This window comes from Pristiophorus japonicus, chromosome 13 (genome assembly GCF_044704955.1).
Source record: "Pristiophorus japonicus isolate sPriJap1 chromosome 13, sPriJap1.hap1, whole genome shotgun sequence".
In the NCBI taxonomy this organism is placed as follows: Eukaryota; Metazoa; Chordata; class Chondrichthyes; family Pristiophoridae; genus Pristiophorus; species Pristiophorus japonicus.
The window spans coordinates 77,811,909-77,829,331 of record NC_091989.1 but is presented as its reverse complement, the minus strand read 5'-3'; the positions used below and the strand labels follow the sequence as shown (position 1 = coordinate 77,829,331).

Here is a 17,423-nt window from a genome sequence, read left to right as displayed (position 1 = left end):
GCGCTGTACCTTGAAGTGGTATGTCGCCATGTTGTCCAGGGGTCGCTGCTCCTTTTATGGCCTCGACCTGCCGCTGATGGTCTCTCGCATGCCGGGGCCGCCACGGAAAGGTTAGTATACAGGTACAGCAAGTGATCAGGAAGGCCAATAGAATCTTGGCCTTTATTGCAAAGGGGATGGAATATAAAAGCAGGGAAGTCTTGCTACAGTTATACAGGGTATTGGTGAGGCCACACCTGGAATACTGCGTGCAGTTTTGGTTTCTATGGGCCCAAGTTTCCACACAATAAAAAACGGGCACCCCTCCGAGCTGGGTGCCCGTTTTTCGTGCCGAAAACAGCGCCGGAAAAAAAACACGCGATTCTGCACGTAGCCCCAGTGAGGCCATCCGGCCAGGGCTAGTGGCTGCGTGCTTCGGGCCCCTCCCACACAGTTTTGGGCACCTGGAGCTACTGCACATGCGCGTCCACTGTAGAGCGCCTGTGCAGCGGTCCCGGCACTGTTTTCGGCGCAGGGACCTGGCTCCGTCCCCAACAGCTCATGCTGCGCTATGCCCGGCTGCAGAAGACCTGCAGGGAGCCGGAGAATAGGGAAGGTTTTTTTAGGTGCACTTTCTGGCGCGAAAAACGGGCGTCCAGGTCCGGGCTGCGCCGTTTTAGGCGCGTCCCGAAACTTGGGCCCCATATGTCTACTGGAACTTTGTTAAAGGTGTTTGACATCGGACTCTAGAAATTCAGTGGCGTCGTGCCCTTTTTACGGGCACAAAACGAGCAACTAAACCTCCAACATGATGGGCAGGGTGCATGTGGTCATGACGGGTCGGAGGGGCACCGTCTGCCATATTAATATCGGCAGAAATAAACATTCGAATGTAGGAGGTTGTTCTGCAAGACAATCCATTGATTGGGCAACTGTAACATGTTCATTGTATTGCATCATTGCGTGAATAAGGTTGTTCTGACTGAATGGAGTGAGTCCGATCGCAACTTGCTTTGCCTGTTCTCTCTTGGAAATAAAATGGCTTAATATTTTGATTCGGCCTCAATGGCTTTCCCACCCATAACTCCTCCCTGCTTGGAAACCCTATCCCAGTAAATAGGGACAGAAATATCTTATTTGTATGTCAAGACATAAGAACATAAGAATTAGGAACAGGAGTAGGCCATCTAGCCCCTCGAGCCTGCTCCGCCATTCAACAAGATCATGGCTGATCTGGCCGTGGACTCAGTTCCACTTACCCGCCCGCTCCCCATAACCCTTAATTCCCTTATTGGTTAAAAATCTATCTATCTGTGATTTGAATACATTCAATGAGCTAGCCTCAACTGCTTCCTTGGGCAGAGAATTCCACAGATTCACAACCCTCTGGGAGAAAAAATTCCTTCTCAACTTGGTTTTAAATTGGCTCCCCCGTATTTTGAGGCTGTGCCCCCTAGTTCTAGTCTCCCCGACCAGTGGAAACAACCTCTCTGCCTCTATCTTGTCTATCCCTTTCATTATTTTAAATGTTTCTATAAGATCACCCCTCATCCTTCTGAACTCCAACGAGTAAAGACCCAGTCTACTCAATCTATCATCTCCAGAATCAGCCTAGTGAATCGTCTCTGTACCCCTCCAAATCTCGGATATCCTTCCTTAAGAAAGGTGACCAAAACTGCACGCAGTACTTAAGGTGCGGCCTCATCAATACCCTATACAGTTGCAGCAGGACCTCCCTGTTTTTGTGCTCCATCCCTCTCGCAATGAAGGCCAACATTCCATTCGCCTTCCTGCACCTACAAACTAGCTTTTTGGGATTCATGCACAAGGACCCCCAGGTCCCTCTGCACCGCAGCAGGTTGTAATTTCTCCCCATTCAAATAATATTCCCTTTTACTGTTTATCTTTCCAAGGTGGATGACCTCACATTTTCTGACATTGTATTCCATCTGCCAAACCTTAGCCCATTCGCTTAACCTATCTAAATCTCTTTGCAGGCTCTCTCTGTCCTCTACACAACCCGCTTTCCCACTAATCTTTGTCATCTGCAAATTTTGTTGCACTACACTCTGTCCCCTCTTCCAGGTCATCTATGTATATTGTGAACAGTTGTGGTCACAGCACCGATCCCTGTGGCGCACCACTAACCACCGATTTTCAACCCGAAAAGGACCCATTTATCCCGACTCTCTGTTTTCTGTTAGCCAGCCAATTCTCTATCCATGCTAATACATTTCCTCTGACTCCGCGTACCTTTATCTTCTGCAGTAACCTTTTGTGAGGCACCTTATCGAATGCCTTTTGGAAATCTAAATACACCACATCCATCGGTACACCTCTATCCACCATGCTCGTTATATCCTCAAAGAATTCCAGTAAATTAGTTAAACATGGTTTCCCCTTCATGAATCCATGTTGCATCTGCTTGATTGCACTATTCCTATCTCGATGTCCCGCTATTTCTTCCTTAATGATAGCTTCAAGCATTTTCCCCGCTACAGATGTTAAACTAACCGGCCTATAGTTACCTGCCTTTTGTCTGCCCCCTTTTTAAAACAGAGGTGTTACATTAGCTGCTTTCCAATCCGCTGGTACCTCCCCAGAGTCCAGAGAATTTTGGTAGATTATAATGAATGCGTCTGCTATAACTTCCGCCATCTCTTTTAATACCCTGGGATGCATTCCATCAGGACCAGGGGACTTGTCTACCTTGAGTCCTATTAGCCTGTACAGCACTACCCCCCCTAGTGATTGTGATTGTCTCAAGGTCCTCCCTTCCCACATTCCCGTGACCAGCAATTTTTGGCAAGTTTTTTCTGTCTTCCACTGTGAAGACCGAAGCAAAATAATTGTTTTAAGGTCTTGGCCATTTCCACATTTCCCATTATTAATTTCCCATTCTCATCTTCTAAGGGACCAACATTTACTTTAGTCACTCTTTTCCATTTTATATATCTGGAAGCTTTTACTATCTGTTTTTATGTTTTGCGCAAGTTTACTTTCGTAATCTATCTTTCCTTTCTTTATTGCTTTCTTAGTCATTCTTTGCTGTCGTTTAAAATTTTCCCAATCTTCTAGTTTCCCACTAACCTTGGCCACCTTATACGCATTGGTTTTTAATTTGATACTCTCCTTTATTTCCTTGGTTATCCACGGCTGGTTATCCCTTCTCTTACCGCCCTTTTTCACTGGAATATATTTTTGTTGAGCACTATGAAAGAGCTCCTTAAAAGTCCTCCATTGTTCCTCAATTTTGCCACCGTTTAGTCTGTGTTTCCAGTCTACTTAGCCAACTCTGCCCTCATCCCACTGTAGTCCCCTTTGTTTAAGCATAGTACGCTCGTTTGAGACACTACTTCCTCACCCTCAATCTGTATTACAAATTCAACCATACTGTGATCACTCATTCCAAGAGGATCTTTTACTAGGAGATCGTTTATTATTCCTGTCTCATTACACAGGACCAGATCTAAGATCGCTTGCTCCCTTGTAGGTTCTGTAACATACTGTTCTAAGAAACAATCCCGTATACATTCTATGAATTCCTCCTCAAGGCTACCCGGTGCGATTTGATTTGACCAATCGATATGTAGGTTAAAATCCCCCATGATTACTGCCGTTCCTTTTTCACACGCCTCCATTATTCCCTTGATTATTGCCCGCCCCACCGTGAAGTTATTATTTGGGGGCCTATAAACTACGCCCACCAGTGACTTTTTCCCCCTTACTATCTCTAATCTCCACCCACAATGATTCAACATTTTGTTCATTAGAGCCAATATCGTCTCTCACAACTGCCCTGATATCTTCCTTTATTAACAGAGCTACCCCACCTCCTTTCCCTTCTTGTCTGTCTTTCCGAATTGTCAGATACCCCTGTATGTTTAATTCCCAGTCTTGGCCACCCTACAACCACGTTTCTGTAATGGCCACCAAATCATACCCATTTGTAATGATTTGTGCCGTCAACTCATTTACTTTATTTCGAATGCTGCGTGCGTTTAGGTAGAGTGTTTTAATACTAGTTTTTCAATCATGATTTTTAGTTTTGACCCTTCCTGAAGCCCCTTTATATTCATACATATTGTCCCTTCCTATCACCTTGTGGTTTACACTTACCCCAGTGCTACTCTGCTCTGTTGCCTCCTGCCTTTTGCATTCTTTCTTGGGGTCCTGTTCATCTGAGCTCCCACCCACTCTAACTAGCTCAGAGCCCTCTCCTGGGTTCCGAATACTCCTTGCATTGAGGCACCGAGCTTTCATGCTTGCCTTTTTATTGCACTTTGACCCTTTAGAATTTTGCTGTACAGTGGATTGGATTGTGATATCAGTTCGGTTTTGCTAGCAGATATTTGGCAATGTGAGTCAACTTCCGAATGTCGGGATCTATTTACAGGAGTGACTGATGCTACTGAACCCAAGGTACCTTGGGCAGACTCAAATTTGTCACGTGGGTTATGAATGCTCAAAGAGCCCGACATGAAACTGCAACCTTAAATGTATTCTGATCGATTACATTAGAGAATCAAATGAGAATATTTTCTTTACATTAGAAGCTAGGACATTGATCAATATACGTGTTATACAGCACTATTTATTCATTATTTTTACTTTTCACTAGACTAAGATTTTGGATCAGGTTGACTGGAATGCCTGGTTTCATTCTCCTGGGATACCACCATTCACACCACAGTGAGTCTCTTCTCCCTTATGTCAGAAAGGTTTCTGAATTTAAACCATGGCATATAAATAGGTTTAACACTTCTGCTAAAATTGAGTGGAATTTCAGCATATGATTGCTTAAATGTGTTCAACTAATATTTCAGGGCTAAATTATGTCCGCAAACACAGAAAGACTAGCACTTCCTTTACAAAGTGGCCAGATGGTTCACACAATTAAAACTATTTGGAATTCTATAATTTGGTAGTTTTTAAAATTCCCTACATTGGACTGAAAACCTTTTGATAACTTAATTTAAAAGAAATCATTGTAGAACCCGAGTGAACAAATGCATACAGTGTATTCTCTTCAGTGTAAAAATGCGTTTATATAGAATGATGCCACCTGGCAGGGTCTCCTCTGCCTGAGAGGGGAGGGCAGTTCATAAGTTACTTTTGTAGTTTATTCAATTCTCCTGCTGATTTTCCATTTCACTTCAAGAAGACCATGCTGCACATCATTTTTAATCGTTTCCATCTCTATTCGAAGTGTTATGTCTTGGAGAGGTAAACTTAAAAATCATTTGACCCGTTTCAATTCCCCCAACAGCTCCCACAGTGTTTCTTTATATATATATATATATATATATATACACCTGTAATTGGCAGCATGTCACTCCAACAACTTTAAACTGCGCTTTGGGAGAATTTTCACTACATTTCACAGTAATTTATCCTGTAATTTTTGGAAATAAGGATACTGAGCGATTTATGTTTTGGTTCATATGTCTAAACATTCCTGATCTGAGCATTAACTTGTCAACATTTTATTTTAAACGTTTTATCGGATTGTATGGGCTGGATGTTGTGCTGGTCTCCCTTCACACATTTGATCCCTTTCCACACCATATCAGACAAACTGAAAACCATATCTACATATGCTTGTGCCACAAGTACACATATGTTACTTTACTCAAAAAAATTGTTGCTTTTAAAAGGACTTAAATGGCTTTTCAAAATAAGGCTCTATTCGCTTTACTAAAGTAATCAATACCTTGGGCTAAACATTGCTGGAACCCATTCCACCACCGAGGTGTGATGGGTGGGACATTTGGCTACATCTTGGGGACAGGGTCATTTCAATATTCAGTGCAGGCCTAGTCTGGGGGCACTCCCAGACACACCCAATTCTGGCATGGAGTATTCCCGGGTTAATCCAGGAGCACTCCCAGACACACACCCAATGCTGGCAGGTGGAAGACTCCTGATTGGAAATTTGGATACTATAAATAGATCTGGGTTTTTGCCTCAAATTCCTGTGCTCTGCCCTACAAATTCCAGTCCCTTTGTCCTTCAACATTAAGTTTAATCTCATTAACCATTATCCTAAACTCATGGACCTGTCTTCACGTGGTCATAGTGCAAAATGACCTGACCAAAAGCTGCCATGTTTGGCTATTTTAGAAAACCGCTAAACACGTTTGCTTTATAATACTTTGAAGTCAGATTTGTTTTTTGATCAAAGCTTATGTGCTTTCTTGCATTGACCTTGTTACTGTTGGAACCTATAACCATAGGTGCATAATTGTGCAATTCAGTTCTCATTTGACACAAACAATGTGTTTCATACCTATATTTAAGGAAAATATCCAAAGGTAAACTGGTTACTTTCTGAAAAAGTACTTTATCATCACACGGGTTGTTGTTGAATCGATCTGCTTTGATCTTTTAGGGTCAACTCTCAGGACAAAGCTAATGAGTATCATGGCATTTGTTTTGCAGTTACAACACCTCTATGGCTGATGCTTGCATAGCTCTTTGTAAACGATGGCTCACAGTGAGTAAAATTGTTCTTGTTTAAGTAAAGAGAAACTACAAATGCTGGAAATACACAGTCAGCCTCCAGTTATTAACGTTTTGAGGTATTTGGTTCTGATGATAGGTAAACACCCAAACGTCAGTATCTTTATAGATGCTGACTGACCAGTATATTTCCATCACCTCCGGGGTTAAAGTGATTCTGTGTACCGTTGCTAACTCTATTGCAATGGCCCACTGTTGTCTGTTTCTGATCTTCTGATCACATTGCACCTCTGCACAATTGCTGGAGCGTATCTTCCCAGGAATTAAGTCATGAGAAATTAAAATGTAATTAAAAAAATAAATAAATAAATGACACAAATTGAAAACTTAATGGGCTGGATTTTCGGTCTTTTGCTGCCCCTCTTAGTGCCTCGGAGGGCAGTGGTAAGCGTTTCCGGGCGGGTTCTCGGGACATTCTGTGCTGGTTTCAAGTGGGCACAGAGCATTACCGCCCAGAAGAAGCGAGCCAGGGTTCGATTTTTGGCTGCTGCCCGATCCGTAGCGCCCCATAAAGCGCCATGGCGGGGAACTCCTGTGGAAGCTGGCGTTCCGAGCTGTAGCGGCTGCAGTGAGGTAAGTAATATTGACCTTGGGTAAGTGATTGATTTTCTTGTGATTTATGTTGTGGTGGCGTGAGTTACTTGTTGGGAATATTTTTGGTGGGTTTTTTCAGGTTTCTTTTTGCCCCCGAGGCCTCTCTTACGACGCTCAGAGGCCGGCTGTTTAGCTCGGAATTTTCACTTGCTCAGCCGGCCTAGCGCCCGAAGAGAGGTGTGCAACGCCACCCCAAACTCCAGGTCCAGCTGATGAATTTTGCGACAGCAGACGCAATCCATTTGCCAGCGCAAAATTTACCGCTCTGCCCAGATTAACGCCGCAACAGAGGCGGGACCAAATTTCCACCCCATAGCATTGCATTCAGAATCCACTGCCCATTGAGGCATCTGTTTCCCTTGGAAAATAATTTTCTGTGATTGGATGGTCTAAACTACACACATTCCCCAAGATCATCCGTTTACATAGGCAGCCCAGTACTTAAATAAAAACAGAAAATGCTGGAAATCTCAGCGGGTCAGGCAGCATCTGTGGAGAGAGAAACAGTTAACGTTTCAGGTCGATGACCCATCGTCCGAACTGGCAATAGTTCAAAATGTAACCGATTCTTAAGGAAGTGATGGGGGGAGAGGCCTAGTACTTGTTGTCACTGCAGGTAAGTATTGGATTGTTAGTTTGATAGTTATATCCGAAACCTTCAGTCTCTTTCCCCAATAGCACACTGTTGTATTGATCCATTTAGCAGATAGTCTGTTCCTGATAATCTGAAGCTTTTGTGTTTTTAAAAAAAAAATGGAATTATCGAATATTTGCATTAAGCAGCGTAATGCAGCAAAGTAGAAATTTAATGCAATACGGTTCAATCATCCAGAAATTTTGACTTGTGATTTTTGAATTAAGTATAGACAGTTTCAGTTGATTTGTTACTTCTTTAATTAAGCTTACACAAGCCCGCCACCTATTGGCCCAGCTGCTTAAAAGATCCACAGTGTTCTGAATCTGGTTGCATTGTTTTACCTTCTGTTTTTGAATTTGTAAACCTGAGATTTTATTGACTTCTATTTTTATACCTTTAATTTACATATGTAAATTAAAACGGGTTTTGATGTTGATACTGAGGCTCATTTGTAAAATTGAAGTTTGATCTATGTTAAAATATGAACATATATTAAACAAAATCATTGTTTGCAGACCTCCGATGCTGAGTTGGGCTGTTTCAGTGGAACGGATCTGAAGGAAATGTCATCACAGCAAATCATTGAATTTCTTTCTCTCTTGCTATTGGAGGTAGGCTCTCGGTTTCGGTGTATTGAAGTGCATTCATCCAATGTGTCAGAGAAGTGACTTTGGATTGACTTACTGAAGTGGAGATAATCAATCAAAAGCTGGAAATCTGAAATAAAAACAAAAAATGCTGGACATACTCAGAAGGTCAGGCAGCATGTGTGGAGAGAGAAACTGTGTTAACGATAGGTCATCGACCTGAAACGTTAACTCTGTTTCCCTCTCCACAGATGTTGCCTGACCTGCTGAATATTTCCAGCATTTTCTGTTTTTATTGGCGATAATAAATGTTTACTGACTTATGCATCTTGAAGAATTATAAGAGTGCAATCTTTTTAAGGATAAGCAGGATTTTAGATTCACTTGTATAGTTTCAATAGCAATTAAAGGCTTCCCTTTAATCTTTATGGACTTCACAAAAATACAGTATTAAAACTTGATCTTAGAAAATTGCTTAGTAATATATTTATGGTTCTCAATTCCTCACTTTTCTGATTAGATATTCATTTTTTTAAACTGCCTATGTAAAAGAACATTTGTAGTAAGATCTGAACTGTAGTTGGTGTTCAGTGGCGTTTTTATCTGTAGGATTTGGGATTTAAATTGTGCCAATGTTACACATTATCTTAATTTAGCTAATATGCCCCTCCCCCCAAAAAGCCGTTTAAATTCAGCACGGTATTTGTAGTGTCTGATTACAAAGTTAGCGAATTAATTTCACTTGCAAGAAGGATTTCTAAGTGCTACACTTTATAATGAATTGATTGGACACTGTTCATAGTTGTGAAATTATACTTGGAAAAATGCAGTGAATATGAATCGTTCAGCACATCATTAACACTTTCTATTAAAAGATTCTATTCCATAACTAATATTTCGGAGCAGGTTAGAAAAATGTATGTAAATGATGCTCAGGTTAGCTGTTCTTTAGAGGAATTTTATCTAATAATTTTTGTTGCAATGAAGGGGAGTGGTTGTTCAAATGGTAAGAAAATGATCTTGGAACAGTTAATGTTAAGTAAATATGCAGTGGTGTTATTTGTTGCAGTAATCACTTCTCTTTTGGTCTTTAGCCTCCACTGCGTCTTAATAATGTGAAACGAATGCAGGAGGTTTACAAATTCAACTGTGTCAAAAATGCAGAGATAAAATTCAGGTATAATTTAGTGAAGAGCATGAAACTGATGGGGTGCTGCTGTTGGCTTCAGTGTTCATTGGTTAGGGATACGTAAGTCGATCAGGACTCCTAGTCCTCATCACTATTTGGTTTATTCCCTGTTGGAAAAAAAAATGTGCTCAGCTGTGGTAGCCCCATCTTCCCAAATTCAAACAGCTACATAGGTTCGCACATGATGAACGAGCTACTGGAGGGTTACTGCTGTCTGTGGAACGGCATCCCAGCATGAGCCAGTGCTTTCGGTCTAAGACAGTGGTGGTGGGGTGGGGGAGGGGGGCGAAAAGACAGGATGTCTACAAAAGAACAACTAATTTGTTAAAATATTTCATTCGAGAAATGTAGTCAGCAGAGATTACAAACTAGCAAGTAGACTAAATGCAATAAAATACATTGATTAGAGTTTCATTTTGAGGGGAGCAAAATGAGGTGATAAATTAAGGGCATCATACAAGAAGCGTATACAGTCTAATGCTCGTAATTCAAAGTTTTTGTGCTTAAAATGTGAATTATCCAATAATTTAAATTAACTAATGTCAATAACAGCAAGGTGGGAATTTAGAGCTACTGAATTAAGTGACTATCGAGCAGTAGCACCATAAAAGTTTACAGTACAGAAGGAGGCCATTTGGCCCATTGTATGTGCTGAGCAGTCCAAAACTAATGCCATTGCCCTGTAGTCTCTCCATAGCCCTGTAGACTATACAACTTAATGCCAGTATATTACCATTTTTGAGTCTAGTGATGGCAATTTAATTTAAATTTCTAAGATTTTCTTTGATTGAATAGTCATTAAGTTTTTTTGTCTTCCACACAAGATGGCTGAGATTGTGCCTTCGAGCCCAATGGGAAGAAGCCATCCCTCTTGCTTTGGAAATGGTTACCGTACAAGGCAGAATGAAGTTCACTCGTCCTCTTTACAGGTACCATTTAAATTTACAATTAAATAATTGCTGTGCGATCTTTGCTTTAGTGTGTTGAACTGCACTGGACTTGCCCTCCTTTTGGGTAGTGTGTAAGATGCAGGTTGGCAAGGCGAATACACAAAATAGAAGACTACTTGATAAAGTTTTAAATATAAAAATCATAGCTCCTTTTAATTATGCAACATATTAATGAAAGTAGTTAAATTGAATCGGGTCGGTTGATGAAATGTAGCAATATTTTAAGCCATGATTAGTTGTGCATCCACCTTGTCAAGCCCCCTCATAATCTTATACGTTTCGATAAGATCACCTCTCATTCTTCTGAATTCCAATGAGCAGAGGCCCAACCTACTCAACCGTTTCTCATAAATCAACCCCCTCATCCCCGGAACCCCCTCTGAGCTGCCTCCAAAGCAAGTATATCCTTTCATAAATATGGAAATCAAAACTGCACGCAGTATTTCAGGTGTGGCCTCACCAATAACTTACATAGAAACATAGAAAAATAGATGCAGGAGTAGGCCATTCGGCCCTTCGAGCCTGCACTGCCATTCAATAAGATCATAGCTGATCATTCCTTCAGTACCCCTTTCCTGCTTTCTCTCCATACCCCTTGATCCCCTTAACCGTAAGAGCCATATCTAACTCCCTCTTGAATATATCCAGTGAACTGGCATCAATAACTCTCTGCGGCAGGGAATTCCACAGGTTAACAACTCTCTGAGTGAAGAAGTTTCTCCTCATCTCAGTCCTAAATGGCTTACCCCTTATCCTAAGATTATGTCCCCTGGTTCTGGACTTCCCCAACATCGGGAACATTCTTCCCGCATCTAACCTGTCCAGTCCCGTCAGAATCTTGTATGTTTCTATGAGATCCCCTCTCATCCTTCTAAACTCCAGTGAATAAAGGCCCAGTTGATCCAGTTTCTCCTCATATGACAGCCCAGCCATGCCTGGAATCCGTCTGGTGAACCTTCGCTGCACTCCCTCAATAGCAAGAACGTCCTCCCTCAGACTAGGAGACCAAAACTGAACACACTATTCCAGGTGAGGCCTCACTAAGGCCCTGTACAACTGCAGTAAGACCTCCCTGCTTCTATATTCAAATCCCCTAGCTATGAAAGCCAACATACATTTGCCTACTTCACCGCCTGCTGTACCTGCATGCCCACTTTCAGTGACTGATGAACCATGACACCCAGGTCTCGTTGCATCTCCCCTTTTCCTAGTCTGCCGCCATTCAGATAATATTCTGCCTTCGTGTTTTTGTCCCCAAAATGGATAACCTCACATTTATCCACATTATACTGCATCTGCCATGCATTTGCCCACTCACCTAACCTGTCAAGTCACCCTGCAGCCTCTTAGCGTCCTCCTTACAGCTCACACCACCACCCAGTTTAGTGTCATCTGCAAACTTGGAGATATTACACTCTCTTTCTTCATCCAAATCGTTAATGTATATTGTAAAGAGCTGGGGTCCCAGCACTGAGCCCAGCGGCACTCCACTAGTCACTGCCTGCCATTCTGAAAAGGACCCGTTTATCCCGACTCTCTGCTTCCTGTCTGCCAACCAGTTCCCTATCCACGTCAGTATATTACCCCCAATACCATGTGATTTGACTTGCACAACAATCTCTTGTGCGGTACCATGTCAAAAGCCTTCTGAAAGTCCAAATACACCACATCCACTGGTTCTCCCTTGTCCACGCTGCTAGTTACATCCTTAAAAAATTCCAGAAGATTCGTCAAGCATGATTTCCCCTTCATAAATCCATGCTGACTTGGTCCGATCCTATCACCGCTTTCCAAATGCGCTGCTATTTCGTCCTTCATGATCGATTCCAACATTTTCCCCACTACTGATGTCAAGCTAACCGGTCTAGAATTACCCGTTTTCTCTCTCCCTCCTTTTTTTAAAAAGTGGTGTTACATTAGCTACCCTCCAGTCCATGGGAACTGATCCGAAGTCAATAGACTGTTGAAAAATGATCACCAATGCATCCACTATTTCTAGGGCCACTTCCTTGAGCACTCTGGGATGCAGACTATCAGGCCCCGGGGATTTATCGGCCTTTAATCCCATCAATTTCCCTAACACAATTTCCCACCTAATAAGGATATCCTTCAGCTCCTCCTTCTCACTAGACCCACTGTCCCTTAATATTTTTGGAAGGTTATTTGTATCTTCCTTCGTGAAGACAGAACCGAAGTATTGGTTCAATTGGTCTGCCATTTCTTTGTTCCCCATTATAATTTCACCTGAATCCGACAGCAAGGGACCGACGTTTGTCTTTACTAATCTTTTTCTCTTCACATATTTATAGAAGCTTTTGCAGTCATATTTTATATTCCCTGCAAGCTTCCGCTTGTACTCTTATTTTTCCCTTCTTACTTAAACCCTTAGTCCTCCTCTGTTGAATTCTAAATTTCTCCCAGTCCTCGGGTTTGTTGCTTTTTCTAGCCAATTTATATGCCTCTTCCTTGGCTTTAACACTATCCTTAATTTCCTTTGTTAGCCACGGTTGAGCCACCTTCCCAGTTTTATTTTTACTCCAGACAGGGATGTACATTTGCTGAAGTTCATCCATGTGATCTTTAAATGTTTGCCATTGCTTATCCACCGTCAACCCTTTTAGTATCGTTTTCTCGTCTATTCTAGCCAATTCACGCCTCATACCGTCGAAGTTACCTTTCAATAAGTTCAGGACCCTCGTTTCCGAATTAACTTTGTCACTCTCCATCTTAACAAAGAATTCTACCATATTATGGTCACTTTCCCCCATAGCTGTAGCAAGACTTCCCTGCTTTTATACTCCATCCCCTTTGTAATAAAGGCCAAGGTGCCATTGGCCTTCCTGCTCATTTGCTGTCCCTGCATACTATCCTTTTGTGTTTCATGCACAAGTACCCCCAGGTCCCGCTGTACGGCGGCACTTTGCAATCTTTCTCCATTTAAATAATAACTTGCTCTTTGATTTTTTTTTTCTGCCAAAGTGCATGACCTCATACTTTCGAACATTATACTCCCATCTGCCAAATTTTTGCCCACTCACTTAGCCTATCTATGTCCTTTTGCAGATTTTTTGTGTCCTCCTCACATTGCTTTTCCTCCCATCTTTGTATCGTCAGCAAACTTGGCTACGTTATACTCAGTCCCTTCTTCCAAGTCGTTAATATAGATTGTAAATAGTTGGGGTCCCAGCACTGATCCCTGCGGCACCCCACTAGTTACTGGTTGCCAACCAGAGAATGAACCATTTATCCCAACTCTCTGTTAGTTAGCTAATCCTCTATCCATGATAATATATTACCCCCAACCCTGTGAACTTTTATCTTGTGCAGTAACCTTTTATGTGGCAGCTTGTCAAATGCCTTCTGGAAGTCCAAATACACCACATCCACTGGTTCCCCTTTATCCACCCTGTTCATTACATCCTCCAAGAACTCCAGCAAATTTGTCAAACATGACTTCCCCTTCATAAATCCATGCTGACCCTGTCTGACCGAATTTTGCTTTTCCAAATGTCCTGCTACTGCTTCTTTAATAATGGACTCCAACATTTTCCCAACCACAGATGTTAGGCTAACTGGTCTATAGTTTCCTGCTTTTTGTCTGCCTCCTTTCTTAAATAGGGGCATTACATTTGCAGTTTTCCAATCTATTGGGACCTCCCCAGAATCCAAGGAATTTTGGTAAATTACAACCAATGCATCCACAATCCCTGTCGCTACTTCTCAAGACCCTAGGATGCAAGCCATCAGGTCCAGGGGATTTATCCGCCTTTAGTCCCATTATCTTACAGTACCACCTCCTTAGTGATTGTGTTAAGGTCCTCCCCCGACCCCCCACCCCACCACCCCCATAGCCCGTAGACTATCCATTGTCGGAATATTGCTAGTGTCCTCTACCGTAAAGACTGATACAAAATATTTGTTCAGAGTTTCTGCCATCTCCATGTTCCCCATTACTAATTCCCCGGTCTCGTTCTCTAAGGGACCAACATTTACTTTAGCCACTCTTTTCCTTTTTATTAACCTAAAGAAACTCTTGCTATCTGTTTTTATGTTTTGTGCTAGTTTACTTTCGTAGACTATCTTACCTTTCTTAATCATTTTTTTAGTCATTCTCTGCTGGCTTTTAAAAGCTTCCCAGTCTTTTGTCCTCTCACTAGTTTTGGCCACTTTGTATGCCCTTGTTTTTAATTGGATACCGTCCTTTATTTCTTTAGTTAGCCACGGATGGCTATCTTTTCTCTTACACCCTTTCCTCCTCACTGGAATATATTTTTCTTGAGAGTTGTGAAATATCTCTTTAAATGTACACCACTGTTCATCAACCATCCTACACTTTAATCTATTTTCCCAGTCCCCTTTACCCAACTCTGCCCTCACACCTTCATAGTCTCCTTTATTTAAGCTTAGTATGCTGGTTAGAGATCCAACTTTCTCACCCTCCATCTGAATATTTGAAATATGATCACTCATTCCGAGGGGATCATTTACGAGGAGATTGTTTATTAATCCTGTTCATTACACAGGACCAGATCTAAGATAGCCTGCCCCCTGTTTGGTTCTGTTCCATACTGCTGAAAGAACCTGTCCCTTATGCACTCAATGAACTCCTCCTCAAGGCTACCCTGACCAATTTGATTTGTCCAATCAATATGGAGGTTAAAATCACCCATGATTATTGCTGTTCCCTTTTTACAAGCCCCCACTATTTCCTGGTTTATGCTCCGACCAACAGAGTTGCTTCTGTTCGGGGGGGCCTATAGACTACGCCCACCAGTGACTTTTTCCCCTTATTGTTCCTTATCTCCACCCAAACTGTTTCAATACCCTTATCATTTGAGCCAATATCGTTTCTCACTATTGCAGTAATTCCATCCTTTATCAATAGAGCTGCCCCACCTCCTTTTCCTTTCTGTCTATCATTCCGATTGTCAGGTACCCCTGAATATTTAATTCCCAGTCCTGGTCACCTTGCAACCACATCTCTGTAATGACTATCAGCTCATACCCATTTGTCTCAATTTGTGCTGTCAACTCATCTATCTTGTTACAAATGCTACGTGCATTTAGACAAAGTGCCTTTAAGTTTGTTTTTTTACCCTTTTTTCCTGCTTGTTTCCTCTCTCCCTCAAACTCACTTTCTTTCTTTTTGCTTTCTAATTCCAGCTTTACTCCCCTCCCTACTGAATCTATTTTCAGGTTACCATTCCCCTGCCAAGCTCGTTTAAACCCTCCCCAACAGCACTAGCAAACCCCCCCCCGCGAGGATATTGGTCCCGGTTCTGTTGAGGTGCGGCTTGTACAGGTCCCACCTCCCCCAGAAGCGGTCCCAATGCCTCAGGAAACTAAAGCCCTCCCGCCTGCACCATCTCTCCAGCCACGCATTCATCTGCTCTATCCTCCTATTTCTGTACTCTACTTAAATGGCTGACTTTCCTGTGTACATATGAATACACTAAGAAAAATATAGCAGCTTCTAAACTACGGGGATATTTTTGTCCGTGATCATAGTATTGCTTTGGTAGCTCACTGCTCCTTTAAAGCTCCCCGACAGTATTGCTCATGGCCACTAATCTCTCTTTATTTTGGTATTTATTATAAAAGTGGCCAGGAACCATACAACAGAACATTTGGTGTTTTGCTGTCTGAAGGAGAGTGTGGACCATTTGTTTCCCCTCTAACATTGCAAACATTACATTTGTAAGTGTTAGTATGGAGAATGAGCTAAAACTGTCATCTGCCTGAATCCTATGACTGTGTAAAGGCAGTAATTTTCCAGTGTTGAGATGGTTCATTAATTCTGTGCATATCAGGGTTGACTTCACGCATTTGTTTTGAAATGAATGTTACAGGGATCTGTACAACTTTGAAAAGGCTCGTCAGCAAGCAATTGATACCTTTATGAAGAACAAGCCCAGCATGCATCCAACCACAGCTGCACTGGTGGCCAAGGACCTCCACCTTGTCTAATTGACCATTACTGCAGTACTACTCATTTTTCACATTATGCAAAACCAAGCACTTTGATTACAGTGGCACCTTCTCAGCAAATTATGAACAAACTATTAGTTCCAATCAGTTTTCAGTGGAATAGAATTGTTCACGAAGGAACCTTGAATTTAGAATGTATTACATTGTACTGTGGAAAAAATAGATGCCTTGTTTGAAATAAAATTGTTGATCTTCAATTGTTTCTCCACTATTTGTCTTTTCTTTAGTATTCGGGATGTTACTGTCCCCATGATCCTAGCCTGTTTTCCTTTTGCTCTCTGGGTCCATACCTAGTCCTGGAGAATACTGTACTCCATATTGAACTGGTTCCTCTGGGGTTTTACCCTTCTCCCTTAACCTCCCTTGCTCCAAAGGTAACATGAACTCCCCCAGCCTTCCTAAGAAGCCACATGGTACTAAGTTAAGTTGGAAAATGTAGCAATTTAAGGTCTTAATTTAAGAACATAAGAAATAGGAGTAGGAGTAGGCCATTTCAGCCCTTGAGCCTGCTCCGCCATTCAATAAGATCATGGCTGATCGGATCATGGACTCAGCTCCACTTCCCTGCCCATTCCCCATAACCCTTTACTCCCTTATCGCTCAAAAATTTATCTATCGCCACCTTAAATATATTCAATGGCCCAGCCTTCACAGCTATCTGGGCCAGAGAATTCCACAGATTTATAACCTTCTGAGAGAAGTTCCTCCTCATCTCAGTTTTAAATGGGTGGCCCCTTATTCTGAAACGATGTTCCCTAGTTTTAATTTCCCCTATGAGTGGAAATATCCTCTCTGCATCCACCTTGTTGAGTCCCCTCATTTATAAGTTTCAATAAGATCACCTCATTCTTCTGAATTCCAATGTGTATAGGCTCAACCTACCTTCATAAGTCAACCGCCTCTCCGGAATCAACCTGGTGAACCTTCTCTGAACAGCCTCCAATGCAATATCCTTCCTTAAATACGGGGACCAAAAC

General features: G+C 42.0%; 1 protein-coding gene across 1 annotated transcript in view; it reads left to right on the top strand.

The window, feature by feature from the left end:
- Positions 1 to 16,643, top strand: part of lta4h (leukotriene A4 hydrolase) — a 64,444-nt gene extending 47,801 nt beyond the window's left edge. Inside the window, exons 14-19 of the mRNA XM_070897690.1 lie at positions 4,601 to 4,671; positions 6,421 to 6,475; positions 8,248 to 8,343; positions 9,414 to 9,496; positions 10,333 to 10,437; positions 16,308 to 16,643. Coding sequence (XP_070753791.1) covers positions 4,601 to 4,671; positions 6,421 to 6,475; positions 8,248 to 8,343; positions 9,414 to 9,496; positions 10,333 to 10,437; positions 16,308 to 16,425 — 528 coding nt within the window. The 3' untranslated portion in view covers positions 16,426 to 16,643. The remainder of the gene's footprint in view (positions 1 to 4,600; positions 4,672 to 6,420; positions 6,476 to 8,247; positions 8,344 to 9,413; positions 9,497 to 10,332; positions 10,438 to 16,307) is intronic.
- Positions 16,644 to 17,423: the final 780 nt, after the last annotated feature.